A 20,683-nucleotide genomic window follows, 5' to 3' on the forward strand; every position below is an offset into this window, starting at 1 on the left:
TGCAAAAGCTAAAGACTTGAGGCAGACGGTAAGAGAAACAATGCAATAGGTATACATTTAATTGTCAACCAAATCGAAATTTCACATTCTATATTCCTTTGTCGTCTCTTAAGCCACAATTTCAGAAGATTGGATGGCATATCTCAGCCGTTTCGACCAAGCATTCAAGCATGCAAGCCACACAAACACACACAACCTAAACGGAAGAAAAGTAGTAGGGAAAGCAATTGCTTGTTGTTATTAAATATTCTTCTTCCCCAATGGCATGATCTGAAAGGGAGCTGAGTTGGATGATGACTCGAGGAATTATTGAGGTCGTAGTGGTCAGATCACATGGCAATACATGCTAATTGCTGTCAGCTCACATGCCATGTCCCCTCGGCACATGCAATTATCCAATCTCCTGCCTTAGCATTCCTATCATTAAATTTGAGTAAAAAAAAAGGAAGAACACTCAATCACACACACTTGACAACCATGTTACACAAGTGGTCACAGCTCACTAGATTCCTCTATCACAAATAAGCAGAGGGTACCTAATCTCACTTAGCTAATCAATTTACAAAGTGATGGTCAAGCAGGGTAGTCATTGGCATTGGTGATTGTTGTCATGGAGCAATGAAGGTGGCGGGGGCATGAGACGAGGTGGTCATTTGTCAGCCCAGCAGCCTGCATGAAGGAATGGATCACGGTCGGGCCAACGAACCGGAACCCACGGCGCACCATGTCTTTGCTGATGGACTCTGATTTGGATGTCTTAACCGGGATTTTCCTGCAGGACCTGTAGTTGGGAGAGAGGGGCTTGTGGTTGATGAACCCCCACAAGTAATTGGCAAATGATGCAAACTCTCTTCTGACCTGTCCAACCAGTCACATGTGCTGTCTGATTAGGAAATTCAAATTGAAGAAAGCTAAATTTTAACAAATATAAACAGGAGGGAATAAGTGAAGTGAGTTTACTTAACGTTTGTGAATTCATGCCATGGATATACCAGTGACATAAACAATCATGTGTTAAAAAAAGGAGTACTTATCAGAGTGCTTGTAGTTTTTCAGAGATATTGCTAAATTTTGTAGGATAAAGAGCACTACAATATAATCTTTAATGTGGGTTGAGGTCACGTTAAAACTTAAATACGTAGCCTATAGAGTACTTATCAGAGTGCTATTAGAGATTTGGCTGGAAAATTGTAAGATCAAAATGACAAAAAAACTTCTTGAGGTACTCTGACCTCGATCACGTTATTCCATCGGTGGCTAAAGGAGGCAACTAGCAGCAGCTTCCTCCTGTATAATTTATTTTTTTTTGGGTGTTTCTTTGTAGTCAAATGCACCAAGACTCTATATCGTAATCGCGATCCTTTATGGCCTCATTATGAATTTTCAGAAAGAATTAAGAGGCTTCTTTATGTTCTTGATTAGGATTGTTCTGAGAATTACTAGTCCTTTAAGAGAACAAGGTTGTTTTGATGATGTATGAGAGCATGCAAAACATAATGCAGACGAGGAACAAATTAACATTGTAGTTATTCAAGTACCTCAAGGATTCTCTTCGCATTGTCGATTACTCCCCTAACCTTTCCTATGTCCAACACACAAGCTGCACAAACTGATGCCATTTGCCTCTCAGTGAACATGGCCACCAACTCTGCGTCGAACTCAGCAAAAGCAGCCCTGCAAACCCAGTAGGCATATCAGTAAACTTGAATCTTAGTGTGGCTTCACGGATTCTACGTTCCATAATTTTTGTTTTTCTCACTTGAATTCCTCCCTTTTCTTCAATATGGTAGTCCAATCCAAACCAACTTGAACTCCTGCCAATACGAGTAATTCAAATAGCATCCTGTGAAAAGTACAAAAAAAATGAGGAACCAACTTCTTTAGTCTAGTCTCTACGCAGAGAGATAAAGAGAGGAGAGAAGGAAGCTTACTTGTCATCATGGACGGGCACTCCCCACTCCTCATCATGGTATGCAACATACACAGAATCTAAATCGTAGAACAAGAAATTAGTGACGATTCAAAGATCTCGCTGAAGGAAAAAGGGAGTAAAAAAAAGTCATGTTTTTTCACCAGAATTTGATGTGATGAAACTGCATCTCTTCTCATCTTGACTATTCACATCATCGATCGTTGATGAGTCAACAGGAACTACGTTTCCGTCAAGTTTCGCCGGCGTGCGGCCGTAGTGCGCAATACGCATCTTGCGCTTCGCTTGAGCGAGCACGGCGTGCTCCCTCTGCGCCGCGGCGATGCTGCCGGGAGCCCTGTCAAAACCAAGCAAAGACATCGATTCCGACGACACAGCCAGTTGGCCGGCTCCTACGGAGCTCATTGACCTCTTCATCACTGGACGCGGTAACTTAGTGGGAGTCGGCTTCGGCACCGCAAGCTTATCACTGCTCGTACTCAACCCGTTCGACTCAATGCCTCGCTGAGGAGCAGCCTTAGCCTGCTTCGGCTTGGGCGAGACAGGGGGCGAGAGCTTAGTAGGAGTCACAGGAGCATTGTGATCCGCATCCGCTCGAGCAGCATTTTTGGCGAACGAGGAGGGCAAAGAGAGGGACTTCTGCAAGGTCTTCTTCAGCGGCCGAGCAGCCTCCAGCGGGCCGATGCGGTTGGAGGCAGGCTGCAGGACCGGACGGCCGCCGATATCCGCCACCTCCATTGTATGGCCGGACTTTACCTTGGAATTGCACATGTTGGTGAAGGGATTATAAGTGAAGAAAAGGTGGCTAATTGATTGAGAGATGGGCGTTCGATTGTAGGAAGGATGGAGGAGGGAAGGTGTTTATTTATAGGGCGCAGGGCGGGGGAAGGAAGGCGAGAGGAAGGTGGGGACAGGGAGGTGATGGAGGAGGAAGGGAATGGAACATGGAACATGGAACATGGAACGTGGAACATGGAACATGGAACATGGAGGGAAGGGATAAGTAGGGCGGGCGTCTGCCATTGCCAAGGACAGGTGGTCACTTTAGGTAGGACTTAGGGGGTGGGAGTTGGAGATACTTTGCAGCTGCTCGCTCACCTAAGGTCTGAACTCAAATTTCGATTAGTTCGATTCATCAAATCAAGATTTGGAAACTTAATTTCAAAAACCCTGAGCTTAAAGAAATAGTATTAGCAGGTGAGATGAAAGAAAAATAGCTCCAAAGTGCCTTCATTTGTAGAATAATATACGATTAAATATATTACTTTAGATGTTTCATGCGGATTAACATATTGCTAATTTAATGTGTTACTTCAATAAAGCTCTTTAAGCATTTTGTTGTAGCCGAATTGGTCCAATATACAATATAACTAGCAGTTAAATACTATAACACGCGATAGTAAGCCTGTGATTATGTACTATAAATTTTGAAATATAGAATAACAAACAATAACAGTTCAATACCTCAAATTTATTAATATTCTTTTAGGGTTAGAGGTACTGCTGAAACGGGGAATTGAAGTAGGCTTGCATTTATTCATGCCCACTAGGAGCTGCAAGTTGGGAAAGTGGCAGTGGTCTCCAAAGTCCATTCGATCGTGGGAGATTGAATCATTGGCATCAGGAAAAGGATGGAGTGTCACAGAGTGGATAGGGCAATCATCCAGGATTGCGAAATATTTAAATCTGACCTTTATAGTTGGTGATACAGGTTATAATAAGTAGATTCAAGAAGTGATCTGGCGGTAGAGGTTAAAGTGATCTGGAAGTCAAAGTCAAAGTGGTGTGATAGTCAAAGTCAAGATAAGAGTTTATTCCTATCTAGTTTCATGGCCCACTTAGTATTAGGATTTTTTTTTTATCTAACTCAAGCGGTCTACGCTCGGCCGGATGAAATACCGGTCGGACATAATGCACTTAACTTCATAAATCTCCATGCGCCCGGTTAGATAAAAGACCGGCCGTACCTATTGCACTTAGTTTCATAAATCGACATGCACCCGACCATATGAAAGACCAATCGGACCTAATACACTTAACTTCATAAATCTACATGTGCCCAACCGGATAAAATGTCAACCGGACATAATGCACTTAGCTTCATAAATCTATATGAGTCCAACCGAATGAAAGACCAGCCGGACCTAAAACACTTAGCCTTAAAAATCTATATGTGCTCGGCTAGATGAAAGACCGATTGAGCTTGAGTCACTTTATCTTATAAATATCTCTGTGTGTGCCCGGCCAAATGATAGGTCAGTCGAGCTCAAGTCTTATAACCTCATAGATATTTCCATATATGCCTGGACAGATGCAATGTCGGTCGGGTTCGAGGCAGTTAATTTCGGGAAGTTCTTTACGTACGACCGATCATAAAATCGGTCGGAGTCAAGAGACTTAGTTGCATATCTACTTCCAATGAATCTTTAGCGTACACAGTTTTATCGAAGTGTTACTTAAATAGATTTCTAGCATGCTCGGTGCATCATATGGATCTCTGATCGGATTTATAATATAACATTCCATACATGATAAGGCAACTTAATACAAGAACAAGTGTAAAGACGGTCGACCTTGTTAACTGGCTAAGACATATTCAACAGATAGACAACAGATAATATTTTAACAACCTGTCAGAATTGTTGGGAAATATTCCTTTGGGAATACCTTCGGAGGTTATCCTATTTCCCATTGGGCGACCGTGTATGATAACATACTTCTGTAACGGTTCATCAAAGGTCTGAGCCATAAACGATAAAAGAGATACATCTATGGGTAAATAGAAGATTCCTCATATACTCGTTATAGAATAAACTAACAAACTCCGACACACGATGCCACCTCATGATTACGGAGGTGGAATATAAAAGGAGCTTCCTCTCCATGGGTAAGGTATGCAATTTTACATCTGAACCCTATTCTCGTGTGACTACTTTCTTTTCAATTCCTTCACCTAGGACCATACTAACTTGAGCGTTGGAGGATTTTGCTAGGGACCCTTTTCCCTAATTTTTGGTCACTAACCCTCTGTCGGATCATCGGCGTGTGCGCAGGATCGCAAGGTCTCTCCAAGAAGGGAAAAGACTTGCTCTTGGCAACCATTCGACCATCGTCGTCTATGGGAATCTTCGCCTGAATCTGAGGCGCAGAGACGGAGGAGGCTGGAAAACTCACCATGATTACTTTAACACAAGAGGAGTTGGAGATGATCGTCAATGCTCCAGTGCAAAAGGCATTGTAGTAGCCACAACAAGCGACTACTGGTGGTATGTTGCCACCACCAAATCATGTGACATCCTCAACAACTCACCAAAGAGAGAGAGGGGAGCTCAAGAGGAAGTCCTCCATTTTTCTTCGTGCACCCCTCTCACCAATCCGGCATCCTCGAACACTTTTTCGTACACAGCTTGACCACATGGATCTAGAGGAACTATGCCAAGAATCCTCTGGAGAAGTACTTGTCCTAGAAGGGCGTAAAGGAAAAGCTCCATTGACTGGTAACTCTCCCGAGTGAATTAGTACCCCATTCTCTCAACAGGTGCTAGATGATAAGTTGCCGAAATATTATCAAGCCCTAAACATAGGAGAGTACTCGGGATCAACTAATCAGGAAGGGCATCTCCTTAAATTAGAACATGTTGCCCTCCTTCAACAATTTACGGATGGTGTAAAGTACCGAATGTTCCTCACTACATTTGGCAATTCAGCACAACGATGGTTCAAGCGACTACTGGACAACTCCATTAGCCGATTCAAGGATTTTTGCAAGGTCTTTTTGCACCACTTCTCCAGCAACCAACGTTATCATAAGACCCCCTAGAGCCTCTTTTCGCTCAAGCAAGGGCCTAAGGAGACTCTTAGAGCTTATATTATGAGATTCAATCAAGTGGCTATGGAAGTCCTCATAGCTACCACATAAATTTTGGTGAGCGCTTTTTCTCTATGGCTTACCGATAACGACTTCTTTCGTGATCTAGCGAGAAGACCTCCAAGGAACTTTAATCTACTACTCGATCGGGTAACTGAATTCATCAATGTGGAGGAAGCATAAGCTTTTCCGAAAAAGGAGGCCACCCCACCCGCTTCACCTCCAACTCCGAGTGCCTGACTCTACCTGGTCCTCAATTTCGTCACCAAGAACCATGGCCTCAGGCCGTGCAACATGTAGGGATCCCCTGAGAGGCACTGTGCAGGTGGTGTACATATCATCTGTCAACTACGTATGATACTCAGGAGTGTTACTCTCTGAGAAATCGCCAAAACCCCAATTCAAGATTTTGCTAGCGCACCCCATCATCCAATCACCACCCTTATCAATGACTAGATGGTTCACCCAAGAGAGATCAGTGATAAATCGAGCGGTGCCAAAGAACACCTCTATCGCTAGCAGACCGGGCGCAAGTTCCAGCCCGGGTTTAATCTGAGCAAACAACTTGGCAGGAGGAGAATCATAACAATGCTGCCTGGGACAACATCAGCATGATAGCCGGGGGGCTGACCGATGGAGATTCTAATCAAGCGAGAAAGTCATGCACCCAGCGTTTGGAGGTTCATGCGGTCAGGTGTAATACAGAGCATATGGTCAGGCTCGAAATCAACTTTGGGCCCAAAGACCTGGAAGGGGTAGGAGTACCCTATGATGATGCTCTAATAATTAAGAATGCTATAACCAATTATAATCTTTCTCATACTTTTGTTGACACAGAAAGCTCGATTAACATCATTTTCAAGCAGGCGTTCGAGTAGTTGCAGATCGACCCGAGTGAGCTTTAACCCATGATAACCCCTTTGTATGGATTCATGGGTAATGAAGTTCAACCGTTCAGTCAAATAAAGTTGGTCATATCCCTAGGGGAGAAACCCCTGATGAGGATACGTCAATACATCTTCATAGTTGTGGATGCACCCTCAGCCTACAATGTCATTTTGAGCCGACCAACCCTAAATAAATTTCGAGCAATCGTCTTGACCTTTTGTCAGAAAATAACATTTTCAGTGGATGATCAGGTGGGGGAGGTCAAGGGAAATCAATTGATAGCAAGCAAGTGCTACATAGAAATCTTCAAAATGGAGGCTAATGTTGCTCAAAAAAATTCAAAGAATGGAGGTCAACACTATCCGGGAAGCACCTCTTGCCCTGGTATACAATGAGAAGGAAGAAGTGTAGATCCAACCTGGTTGGCCGGAAGCTACTATTCAAATAATGGCCGACTTGTCTCCTGAACTTAAGCTGAACTGATCAAATGTTTGTCGCGCAATAGTGATGTTTTTGCCTGAACACCCAAGGAAGTGATGGGTGTCTCACTCGAGGTCATGGAGCATGCACTCCATGTTCATCCAGATGCCCATCCGATCAAGCAAAGGAAGCGGGATTTCTAGGTAGATTAGAATAAAATCATTAAGAAAGAAGTGGACAAATTATTGGAGGTAGGTTACTGTTGGTTAGTCATAGGAAAACGTACCAGTTTCACTGTACAAAAATTTTTGTACAAGTACCGAACCTTTCCTTAAATAATCTATTGTGTTCTTTAGAAGTTAAATTAGGAATCGCAGACGGAACTTAACATCATTGATTCCAAATTTAACTTATCTGTTTTTAATGGTTTAGATTTGAATCGCAAGCGGAACTTAATACTATTGATTCAAATTCACCTATGTTATTAATTCATTAAATATTAATTTCCAAAATTAGCTTCCAGGACTGCATGGCGAGGCACATGTCCTTCTTGGATATGGGAGCAACCACCACCGCCTAAACAAAGCCTTTTAAGGAAAGCTAATATTTAATTTCCTTAAATAACTCTAGGTTAACTAAAAAGAACAATCGAATCACAAATTCGAAAAAGAAGAAAACACAAACTCGAAAAACTAATTCGAAAAACTAGATCTAATGTCTCTTGTGTTTGGAATTCTTACAAAAAGAAATAACTAGCATGATGCGGAAAACAATTGCTAATTTTACCTTCTCTTTGTAAACTAATGACCTCGAGATCTTCTGCCGTATTCCTCGCCTCGTCTTGGACGTCTTGTGGGCGACAATCCTCCAAGATGAACACCACCCAAAGAGTTTTCTTCTTCCTCCTCTAAAATCTGGCCACCACCACCAATTTAGGAACCAAAGAGAGCAAGGGAAAGGGAAGGGGAGAGATCCGGCCATCATGGGTGAGCACAAGCAAGAGACTAGAATTAGATGCCTCCTCCTCCTCCTCCTCCTTCTTTTTCTTCTCCTTCTCCTCCTTCTTGTATCCGGCCACTTAAAAGAAACCACAAGCAATATATGTGGCCGGCCCTAGCATGATAAAGAGCTAGGGGCCGACCCTAAGGAGGAGACTAGAGAGAAAAGAGAAAAAGAATTCATTAACCTATGAAGCCTCTCCTCCCCTTCTTTTATAATACTTGCCCAAGGCAAATAAGGAAAAAAATTTTACAAAAAAAAAATAAAATATTCCTCATATTTTTCCTTTTCCCTTTTCTTTCCTCTTGATTGAATCAATCACCAATCATAGATTAGTTTTAATTTGATTGGATGATGATTTAATCCTATTGGCCGGCCCCTATAAGGAAGGAAAAAATTTCTTTTGTAAAAATTTTATAAACTCTTATAAAATTTTACAAACTCTCTTTTAATTTCCTAAAGTGGATGTTAAAAAGGAAAGTTTTAAAAAAATTAAAACCATATTTTAAAATTTAAAACTTCTCTTCTAAAAATTTCCTTTTTAAACATGTTTACAAAAATTTAAATTTTAAAACTTCTCTTCTTTTTTCTAAAACTATGAGGATGGTTAAAAAAAAAAAAGTTTTAAAACTTTTAAACTTTCTTTTAAAACATGTGATCTAATTCAAATAAGGAAAGTTTTTAAATTTTAAATCTCTCTTTTAAAATTTGTAGTTTTCTACAAAGAGAAGATTTTAAAAATTCAAAACACCCCTTCCTATTTGAAATATTGTGGTCGGCCCTTCCTATGCTTGGACACCAAGCATAGGGCCGACCCTCTTGAGAGGAGATGTGGCCGACCATTACTTGGTCATCAAGAAATGGACCGACCCCGTTCTTGGACACCAAGATGAGTCTTTCTTTGGATGGACTTGAGGGTTTAATGAGGCTACGACAGGGACCTAGAGGAGAAATTAGTTTTGGCCCTCCGATGAGCTTGAGTATCCCGTGTTCGTCCCGAACACACAACTCAAGTTCATCGATAATAACTCATTCCACTAGAGAGTTATTATCGCACTACCGCACCAATCCCAAATTACATTATGGGCTCCTTCTTATCATGAGTGTGTTAGTCTCCCTGTGTTTAAGATAATGAATGTCCACTAATTAAGTTACTGACAACTCACTTAATTAATATCTAGCTCCAAGAGTAGTACCACTCAACTTCATTATCATGTCGGACTAAGTCCACCTGTAGGGTTTAACATGACAATCCTGATGAGCTCCTCTTGGGAGCATTCTCAACCTAGATAACTAGGACACAGATTCCTTCTATAATCAACAACACACACTATAAGTAAAATCATTTCTCAACTTATCGGGCTTATTAACTTATCGAGTTAAATCTCACCCATTGATAAGTCAAAGAAATAAATACTAAATATATGTGTTTGTTATTATATTAGGATTAAGAGCACACACTTCCATAGCAACTAAGGTGTAGTTCTTTTATAAAGTCAGTACAAAAAGAGCTTACCTAAAATGGTCCTACTCAATACACTTGGAGTGTATCAGTGTAATTTATTAGTTAAGATAAACTAATACTTAATTACACTACGACTACTTCAACGGTTTGTTCCTTTCCATCTTAGTCGCGAGCAATTGTTTATAATTTATAAAGAACCGACAACATGATCTTCTGTGTGTGACACCACACACCATGTTGTCTACTATATAAATTAATTGAACAAATTACATTTAACAAATAAATGTAGATATTGACCACTGTGATTCTTTATTTCTTAATAAATGTTTATACAAAAGCTAGGCTTTTAGTATACACTCTAACAGTTACATCCGGAAAGTTCAGTTCCCAAGTTAGTTGGCAAATGTTATCCTAGTGTCTAAACCAGGAAACAAGTGACGGGGCTGCATAAACTTCAGAGATCTTAATAAAGTCTGTCCGAAAGATTACTATCCATTACCCCATATCAATCAAGTGGTGGATTCTACCTCTAGGTGTGAATTCATCTATATGCTGGACGCCTACCAGGGATATCACCAAGTCCCACTCGCCAAAGATGATAAGGAAAATGTTAGCTTCATAACTGCCAAGGACACTTATTGTTATAATGTTATGTCATTCAGAGTAAAGAATGCAGGAGTTATCTATCAACGACTTATGAACAAGGTCTTTCAAAAGCGGATCTTGCAAAATATGGAGATTTATGTGGATAACATCCTTATAAAATCCCTCTGAGCAAGTGACCTGTGCGTGGATGTGGAGGAGACCTACCCAACTTTGAGGTGATACGGATTAAAGCTCAATACCAGTAAATGTCTGTTCGGAGCTAGGAGCGATTGATTCCTAGGATACATAGTGACAGAGTGGAGAATTGAAGCCAACCCAAGCAAAGTGCGAGCTCTACAAGACATGACCCCCCCCAGTAATCTAAAAGAAGCGCAAAGGTTGACCAATCAAGTCATAGCATTGTCTCGCTTCATCCCCCGATCAGCTGACCGGAGTCTGCCTTTCTTCATGATACTTCGTCGGGCCACCAAATTTTAATGGGATACGGATTGCGACAAAGAATTTGAAGAGCTAAAAAATTATCTGTCCACCTTTTCTGTATTAACTAAACCAATAGTAGGTAAAACTTTATGGATTTACTTGTCTGCCAATGAGCATGCTAATGGGGCAGCATCAGTAAGGCAAGAGGAAAGAGAACAACAACCTATGTATTTCTTTATCCATTTATTAAAAGGAGTTGAGTATCGCTACACCACACCCGAGAAATTGGTGTACATACTGGTTTTATCTACTCGAAGGTTGCGTCCTTATTTCTTATCTCATCTGATTATCATGTTAACCAATAACACCTTGGGTTGTGTGCTTGTCAACCTTGAAGCTTCTAGAAGGTTGATAAAGTGGACCACGAAACTCAGTGAGTATGACATATAATATCAACCCGAGCAACCATCAAGGCTCAAGCCTTAGTGTCACGCCTCAGGTAGTCCCTGCCAGAAGAAATTTTGGAAGCATCTCTCCTGTACGGATGACAATATGAAACTTCCTACAATGCCCTCAAGGCCACATATACCTCCGCCAACACGGCCGGAACAATAACAATATATATAATAACATACCACACAGTTTAGTATCACAATCCACTAAAATAACGATAAGAAAAACATCTCAAATATCCTACTTAACTACACCCATAAAACTCAAATCACATTCCTACTCAACTACACCCATAAAACACAAATCACAACGACACAAACAAAATCAACTCATCTCTTCTGCCGTCCAGGCAGGCATGTAGTAGAACATATCCAACTAAATATAAAAAGAAAACCCAACGATAATAAAGGATCATACAAGATCCAAGTGCCAAAACCAGAACAAGTCTAAAACACAGTCTAGATAGTATAATAAGAAAAAAAAACAAAAGACCAAACAAATATCCTTGCGATCTGCAGGGGGACTAGCGACTGGAGATCTCCGGACAACCTCAACCTGAAATGGTAATATCAACGGGGTGAGTCAACTCCTCAGCGGGTAACTATAGACATGCATAGTAAGAAAATAACCAATAGCAATAATTATGCGTACAGTCTCCTGATATAGGAATGATAAATACAAACTGAAATAAACAGGAGAAAAATTGTACTGACCAGGACCTGATATAGAGATAACAAGGTCATCAGATCGAGAGTATCATAAATTTTGTATGCATGTCAAACATATGCATCCACCAAATATGCAGCAAATAAGTGCAACAAACACAAGCAATAAATGCATCAATCCGTATGATGCCAATGACATGTCCTGGTCACTCCTACTGTCAGTCAGCCGTCTCACACACGATGGTGAGACCGAGAGGGTAGGGTTGTGACAACCGTGCACTCTGTCATCACTGCTCCTGATGAGTGACCGAGTGGACGGGATACTGTCAGAGTACACCTATCCTCCTTACACCAAATCATAAGTGGGGGAGCTCAATGCTCTCATCTCCCTGAGCCAGTCCAGAGGAGGGATCCCTGCCGGCTACCATGCTGTGTCACACTACCCGATGAGCGGACCAACAGAGCAAAACATAGCAAAATTATCTACTAGCTACCACGCCGCGTCACCAGACTAGCGGAGCTTAACAGAGCAGAACTATCTACCGGCTACCATGCTGAGTCACCGGTATCCGGTAGTGACAAACCGATGCAGATATAAAATATAATCATTACTACTTGTTAAAAACTACTATGCATATCAAATAACATATCAAAATAGATAAGTCAAGGTACCCGCCTCTAATAAGAGGATCCAATCCGGTCCAAATCCGATGTCGAGATGCTCGTCTCACGTCAAAGTCCTGTGTCACCAATATATATATTTTTTTATTTAGTTACAACTCAATGAATAGGTAAATAAAAATCCTCAAGAACAATTTAGGGAAAAACCCTAAATCATAAACCTCAACCTACCTAAATTAAATCCAACGGTTAATTAGGGTTAGTTACCTAATCCCCAATCAACTCATTAGATTAATAATCCAAACCTAAATCAATTATACTAATCATGAAGTCTACCTCATACCTAATTCAACACATAAACCTAATTCATCAACATCATGTACACCATACCTCAAGCTCAGCCAACAAGGTTGCTGCTGGAAGGAGGTCCTGCCGAAACCAAGGTGAGCTGCTGGATCAAAGAGAAACCCACAACACAATTTCAAATCCACAGAACACTATACCTCACTTGAATCAATTGGATCAAGCAGGAGGTCACTGATCAAACATCAACCCCTCTAGTCTCTGCCTGATAGCCCAAGCACAACTCACTGATCCCCAACGTCTCCAATCCGTGACCTAATTCAGCCACAAAGAAAATGAGGATCAAGAACAAAGAAGGATCGGTGAACAGAGAAGAGGATTGAACAAAAACAGTGAAGACAAGGTTGTTACCTCACCACACCGCCGTCACTGGACAGATCCGACTAGGGCACAACGCCGCCAGAAGAAGAGGAGAAGGATCAGGAGAAAGGTTCGGCGCTGAGGCTTACGGGAACACCACCGGCTGAGGAGGACAACCCGACAACCGTACCCCTGGTCGGCGGTGAAGATACGATGGTTAAAGTGAGAGAAAGGAAATAAACATTTATAGAATAGTTAAAGTGAGAGAAAGGAAGATAAGAGATTTTATTAAATAAAATATATTAAAGATGAATGTAATAGAGTACTAGTAAACGATGGAGAAATAAAAGAGCGGTGGAAGAGGTATTTTTATCAACTTTTTAATGAAGGTTTAGGTGACTAACTTAACTTAGGTAATTTAAGTAGGTCAAATGAGTATACAAATTTAATTTTTTATTGTAGAATTCAAATTTTAGAAGTAGAACAAACTTTAAATGAGATGAACAATGGAAAAGTCGTTGGACCAGATGATATTTTGATAGAGATATGGAAGTGCTTAGGGAAATAAGATATTAAATGACTTATAAAATTATTTAACATGATAGTGAAAATAAAAAAAAAAATCTGATCAATGGAGGATAAATACTGTAGTTCCCTTATATAAGAATAATAAGGGAGTTATACAAACTATAGGAGTATTAAACTAATGAGTGGTACCATAAAACTAAAAAAAAAATAATAGAAAAAAGATTAAGAAAGGGGACCACAGTAACTGAAAATTAATTTGAGTTCATGCATGCTTGGAAGGTTGACAATAGAAGCTATATATCATCTTAGACAACTAATTAAAAAATATCGTGAGCAAAAGTAAAATCTACATATGGTATTCATTGATTTAGAAAGAAACTTATGATAGAGTCACAAGAGAAATTATATGGAGAATTGTAGAAAAGATATGTGTTAGTGTAACATATATTGAACTAATTAAGGATATGTACGAGGATATAACGACTAGAGTAAAGACTTCGGATAGAGTAATTGAAGCATTTTCAATAAAGATAGGGTTATTTCAAGGTTCAGCTCTAGGTTCCTATCTTTTTAAACTAATTATGGACGAACTCATTACACACATTCAAGACACAATACCATGGTGCATATAGTTTGCAGATGATATTATTTTGGTAAATAAAACACGTGTAGGAGTAAATACTAAACTAGAATCTTGACGGGAAATACTAAAAGGGAAAGGTTTTATGCTTAGTAGAATAAAGATAGAATATATATAATTTAAGTTTAGCAATATTAGATGTAATATGATAATTGTTAAGATAGGAGATGATGAATTATCTGGAACCTAGAATATTAAATATTTAGGATCATTTTTACAAAACGATGGAGGGATTGAAAGAGATGTCTTACATAGAATACAAGCATGATGGTTGAAATGGAGGAGAGCGTTGGATGCTTTATGTGACTGTAAAGTACCTCTAAAACCTAAAAAAAAGTTCTATAAAATCGTAATTAGACCTGCTATGTTATATGAAGCTGAATGTTGGGCTATGACTTGAACATATGAGCAGAAGATGAGAATTACAGAGATGAAGATGTTAAGGTAGATGGTGGACATATGAGGATGAATAAAATAAGAAATGAGAGCATTAGAGGAAAGACGGAGTTGCATCTATTGAGGATAAGCATGTACTTCAACGATCAATAAATGCTCCAGTTAGACAATGTAAAACTATAATAAATACACATATTAAACGAAGGAGAGGAAGACAAAAAGAAATTTGATTAACAATGTTGGTGCAGGGAGCACCAGACTGTCGAACCTGATAATGGCAAAGGGTTCAAAAGTTAAGATATTTTGTGATCTAACAAGTATGACTGAGCTTGTAGAAAAGTCCTAAGTGTTCTTAGATAAAAGTTCCAATGGATTATAGGAAGGTAGAAAGCTCTAGGGGGAGGTAACCCTAGGTCCTAGGGGCCGGGGAGGTAACTATAGGTCCTAGGGAGAGGTAATCCTAGGTTATGGAAAGTTCTAGCTGCGGTTAAGAAACGAAACCCTGGTCCGGAAGACTGGATGAAGTCTTGTCGGGTCAAGGATGTTGGGTGATATCCTAGAGTCGAGGATTCTAGGTGAAAATGCTGGGGGTGCGGATACTAGGTGGAAGATTGAACGGGTCGGGATTAGACGTTTAGCACGAAGTCCTAACATCTCGGACACTGAGCAAAAATCCAAACGGTTTGGAGGACCGGTCTGGTAAAAGGTAAACTCTCCTGAGAGGAGTAGGTGAGGATGTGTTCCCGAAGAGGGAACAATAAGCATCGGTCCAACCTAGAGTTTCAGGGAAACTTAAAGTTAGGACCGGGCAGTCTGAAGGCTGTCAAATCTTATCTTTATTACATGTTATTTGCCTTTTATTCTAACTCTATTTTGCAGGAATACTAACACTTTGCATGTTAGAATTTTGACTTGTTCGGTCGATCGAACGTTCGGATCGATCGACTGAATCCTCAGGATCGATCGACTGAACCAACAGACAAAAAGATCAGATAAGTAGCGACTTGATCAGGTTTGATCAAGGGATTGGTCGACAGAACATCGGGTTCAGTCGACCGAACAGTGGATAAGCAGTAGGGACCGGGTTGATCGGATCAGATATAAGTCGGGGATCATCGACGGATCGGTCGATCGAACGGTGAGATCAGTCGATTGAATGAAGAGTCATATCTGAGCAACACCATCTGGACAAAAAGCTGGGCGGATTAAGGCAGGATCAATCGACCAATCAGGGGGGATCGGTCGACTGATCAGCGTCGAGTCAAATTTGATCCTGAGATCAGTGGATCTAGCTGATCAGGCTCAACTCGGCTATAAAAGAAGGCCTCGACCAGCACTTCGATAACAAATTATTCAGAACAACTTGAGCTCTTGCACGCATTCCAGAAACATCTAAACGCTGCTCCGACAACGATCAACCCAGAAGATCAATTTATCTAAGTCATCGGTAACCGATTTCTTCTTATGCAATACTTGTACGCTTCATCTTTGTAATCTAAATTTGTAAATATTTTTCGATACTATAGTGATTGTCCAACAAAAATGATCAACGATCGCGGACCTTGAAATAGGAGTCGTTACAGACTCCGAACCAAGGAAATCCTTTGTGTATTAGCGATTGCATTATTTCTGTTTCTTCTTATTCCACTGTCTTTACTCTAATTGTTTTCAAAACAAGGTTGAAAGCCACGAGTGTTATTCCCCCCCTCCCAGCATGTATCGATATTACAAGGAATAATAAAATAAGATAAAATTTATTTAAGTATAGACGATAATATAATAGAAAATATAATTTAATGACGTCAAAGGATCTATATAACCGATCCCATCTAGTAAAATAAAACTTCATTCTTTTTGTTATTGTATATATACCAAACAAGGTGTCTGTACCTAACAGACAACATCCCCGATATAACTCGCTACTGCTAACCCCTGACTTTGATACTTGAGCAGCGAGACAACATCCCTGAAATCATGCTTAAAAAACCTTCTTTTAAAACAAACCTTGAGGTATTAGTCTCGATAACGTACTTTTCATTATTAATTGGCACGCTTATTTTGTAACATAAGTTTCCATGGCCTTCAATTTGCCTGATTTCGACGTCACCTCTGAAAACTTCGATGGATATTCCCCATCATGACATGAATTTGGTTCGTGCATGCATTTCCTCAATCAAAACTTGTGTTTTTTTGGACACATAACATGCTGCAGCCTTCGGGTCATGATCAGTCACTGAATGATCTAACACTTGACAGTACTGCTCTTTCAGATTGAAGAAGAGAATGCATGACACCTGAAATTTGGTAGCTTCGAGGTTGAGTCCACATGCCATGCCTTCAGTACTGAGGTTGGTTTCAGATTGAATGTATTGGAAGTAAACGGGGATGATGTCGATGGTAGTTACAAGGTTCAGTTCTTTTCAAATGTTCTTGGAATTAAGCATGGATTAGGTTTTCATTGCTACCCACTGATGCGGGATGATCCGTGGATGCCACATAGATAAAAAAAAATTAATAAACTTACTGAGGGGTTCTACCAGAGGAGAAGTCGAGTCGAAGCATGGCTCCTTGGCCCTTAGCTCTTTGGCCACATGTTCCCGGGCCTCACGACTCCTTGGTCTTTCTACTCCTTGGTCTTTCCTTGGCTATTGCCTTTCGGACCTTCAGGCTCCTTGGCTCATGGCTCCCAAACTTTCCGGCTACTCGGCCTCTGACTCCCTACCTTCCCGGCTCCTTGGCCTCCCGACTCCAATTGACCCCTGGCTCCTGCACCTCCCAACTCTTTGACCTCCAGCCTCCTTTGTACCCTGGCTCCCGGACCTCCCAACTCCTTAGCCCTTAGCTCCTGAGCCTCCCGACTCCTTGTCTTCTAGTTCCTGGGTCTCCCGGCTCCTTGGCGACATGCATCATAACACAGGACTATTTTAGAAAAAGAATAACCATCAAATAAATCTTGGATTATTTCGTAAAAGGATAATCCTCATATAAACTTTGGATTATTTCGAAAAAAAATAGTGTGTGAATAAGTCTGGCATTATTTAAGGAATTAAATAATGATAACGTAAATATCGGAATGAAAGAAAAAGTCTATTGTCTCTCTATAAAAGGTAACCTATCTGGCATCCAAGGTATATAATATTTCTATGTATATCAAAATCTTAATACGCATCTTCTTCTTAGTTCTCTAACTTGAGCGTCAAAATGGCTACCCAGAAAACCCCTGACTGTCATTCTACATGTTTGCTTTCACCTAGACCCTAAGAATCACAACATCATCCTCGTTGTTATCTAGCTATTGGTGATTAACTTTACAATAATGCTAATTCATCGATGATTCATTCGTTGACGTTCACGAATAGGATCACCCACAATATGATTATTTGCCATTAATGTGAGGATTGATAAATATCTATAATTAATGAATCAAATTTATGTAAAGTACAAATAATGACAAATATTTATAAGAAAGATAATGAAATTGATGTTTCAATGAGTTGTCTAGTTGGTTAGAGGATGATAAATTTATTATAATAAGGAATGAATCAATTACTGATGATGTATGTCCTCAATGAAAAAAATTCCTTTCAACTCTAGTAAACTTAACGGATAATTATCTTTTTTATCATTATCATCCTACTGACATTGGTGCCACAAATAAATAGAAAAGATGGGAAACATTGATATTGCAAACAGTTTAACTAGGACGAAGATAAACAAAAAAGCGGGGGACGTGGTCTACTTTTTCGATCTCTATGATAGGAGACAAGTACTAAGATTGTGATGGGTTCATTCACCTCTGTGTTTTGGTTTCGTACTATAATGTCAGAAACCTGACGGGCCTGGCTTGATAATTGTGTTTGGGACAGATGTCAACATGGCAGTGGCAATTAATTCTTTGATAATATGCAAGAAAGAGATAGTTATGGTCTCAATAGTGTGTCGTGCAGACAGCGCATTCAAACAATGCAAACTCTACCTTTATTGCTTCCATACAAAGTATGCAAGCAGCTGCACAATTGTCCCCAAAGAAAAACGAGTGTAACCTTTACACACTCTTTGCCAATCTGTGAGTTTCGTCGTATCGTATCCGATAACTTGCTTGTGTTCTACAGTTAATTGTTGTGACAGAAAGGAACCAGCTTTAACAAACGGTTTAAATTGAATCAATAACAGCTATAGACACTTCAAGCTTGCCTGGCACAAGTGTCGCAGACAGGTTAATAACTTCGTCTGGACAGCAGAAAATTAACATGGCGATGTCTCCATCGCTAATTATATAATTGCGAAAATGTGATACTTGAACTACTACTTGCAAACGAAATTAGCAGGTTTATTTACAAAATGTAAACGACTACCGCAGAGATATTAGCGGGTCCAATTCATCTCACTCTTAATGGGTCGGTTTGCTATGGATAGCAGTTTGGCCTAGTTAGATTTGGGCATATTTTTATTTATATATTTTGATAAATATGATTTAGAATTTAATATTTAGATTATAATATTTAAGTTAAAAAAATTAAAAACAATAAAAAAAATAATTATATATGGTGCTCACAAGATGAGAACCATAAGATAAGATAAATAGTGTAACAATTCTCTCTCTATATATAAAGGTTTGGTATGCCGCACACTTCAAGCACACCTAAAAAAAAAATTTTGTTTTAATTTTTTTTATGCTTAATATTATAACATAACCCTAAACCTTATAGGCAAAACCTTAAATGACATACCCGCAAGCTAAAAAATTAAAATAAAATAAAATAAAATAACTTGAAATGCACAGTCGTATAGCATTCGTCCGCAGCGTAAATCCACAGTGTGTGTGTGTGTGTATATATATATATATATAATCCAAATCCTATCTGAAATCGGGGGAGATGAAACACTGCCATGTGACTCTGATATTGACTATGAAAAGATTTTGCGCTGGAAACAAAAGATATCGTGCGATCCTACATGTCAACAATAAAAAGTAGAGGGAAAAAACGTCAACAACCTGGCCAGGGAGGGATCTTCAGTGCAGACACTCTGACGCTCAAGTCAAATAGGTGTCCGAGAGGAAATGCAATAAATACTAGTGAAGAATAATGGAATCTGGGTGCCTTAGGTTGCGTAGTGTAGTGTTTGCGTTAGTGTACATATGCCTATAGATGGAGACCCCTTTATAGTGTTACTTTTACTCTCTGCACGAATCTCAAAGCATTGCAAAAAAGGAATTGACCCTTCTGTCATTTTGATAACTTTCCAAAAATGGACCCACTATTTTTGTGTTTCATAGTGTAGAAGTTCTCTCACACAAATTGCACAGGGAATATTTCCTTGATTCTCTGATAGCTATTACACCAAGAAGAAATATTAAGCCGTTGAGTATGTGAGCCACCTATATGCTTAATGGATAGGTTGGTCGGTCGACCGAGTCCCCTTTGTAGTATGATCAGCTCTTGTTGCAAACACGATCAAGTCGGATAAAGGATGGATGTCACTCTTAAGGACTCAGCCTACGTTCGGTCTTAACACTTGTGTAAAGAGTCTGATCAGGTCGAGACATGTGTCCAGGATGTCTAATCGAACCTTCGGTCTAATAGGCCATAGCACTTAGCGGAGACACCTAAATCATCTTTGAATGTCACTGATACAACTTGAGGTTTTGTCGATTCTGAGGGGCTCAGAGTTCGATCGACCCAGCGACCTGATCGACTAGACCACTCGGTCAAACCAAATGACCATGCTAAACCCAAGTGTTGATCCCTTCTTGACTTTGACCGCCATATCAACCGGCCTTCTTGACTTCGACCCCGACCTTGGGTTCCACCTTATTTGCTGTATCACAAGCCTCTCCTTCAAGTTTAGTCAAAAGAGGCTGCAAGCCCGATTGACTAGACACTTATGTTTCTTGTGCCTTTTGTTTGCTACCCAGACACTCGATCCGAGTTCCGCAGCTCAGTATTGAGATGACATCACACTGATGCCTTAAAAACTAGGGATGTAACTCGCCATTAATGATTAGTATGATAAACACACTTTTTTTTATCATAAGTGTGCTTGCTGCCTCCCATCCCTAATAAATACGGCTCATATCTCTCTACCATGTGGCATACTTATGTGGATAGAATATCTTATT

At 40.0% G+C, this 20,683-nt stretch overlaps 1 protein-coding gene across 1 annotated transcript; it reads right to left on the reverse strand.

The window, feature by feature from the left end:
* Window positions 1–391: 391 nt before the first annotated feature.
* On the reverse strand, window positions 392–2,859 carry LOC121975778. Its single transcript, XM_042527627.1, has 5 exons — window positions 2,074–2,859; window positions 1,932–1,989; window positions 1,760–1,843; window positions 1,539–1,674; window positions 392–858 (listed from the first exon to the last, which is right to left on the reverse strand). Exons 1-5 carry the CDS (start codon window positions 2,699–2,701, stop codon window positions 574–576), a joined length of 1,191 nt encoding a protein of 396 aa, XP_042383561.1. The 5' UTR covers window positions 2,702–2,859; the 3' UTR covers window positions 392–573.
* Window positions 2,860–20,683: the final 17,824 nt, after the last annotated feature.

The sequence above is a fragment of the Zingiber officinale genome, chromosome 1B (assembly GCF_018446385.1).
Source record: "Zingiber officinale cultivar Zhangliang chromosome 1B, Zo_v1.1, whole genome shotgun sequence".
In the NCBI taxonomy this organism is placed as follows: domain Eukaryota; kingdom Viridiplantae; phylum Streptophyta; class Magnoliopsida; order Zingiberales; family Zingiberaceae; genus Zingiber; species Zingiber officinale.

What these genes read in the sequence shown, in the direction of transcription:
- LOC121975778 (XM_042527627.1), bottom strand. Translation starts at nt 2,701, where the DNA reads ATGTGCAATTCCAAGGTAAAGTCCGGCCATACAATGGAGGTGGCGGAT. An exon ending in TTTCATCACATCAAATTCTG is followed by an intron (nt 1,990 to 2,073) that starts GTGAAAAAACAT and finishes TCTACGATTTAG; the next exon opens with ATTCTGTGTATGTTGCATAC. An exon ending in AAGAAAAGGGAGGAATTCAA is followed by an intron (nt 1,675 to 1,759) that starts GTGAGAAAAACA and finishes CTGGGTTTGCAG; the next exon opens with GGCTGCTTTTGCTGAGTTCG.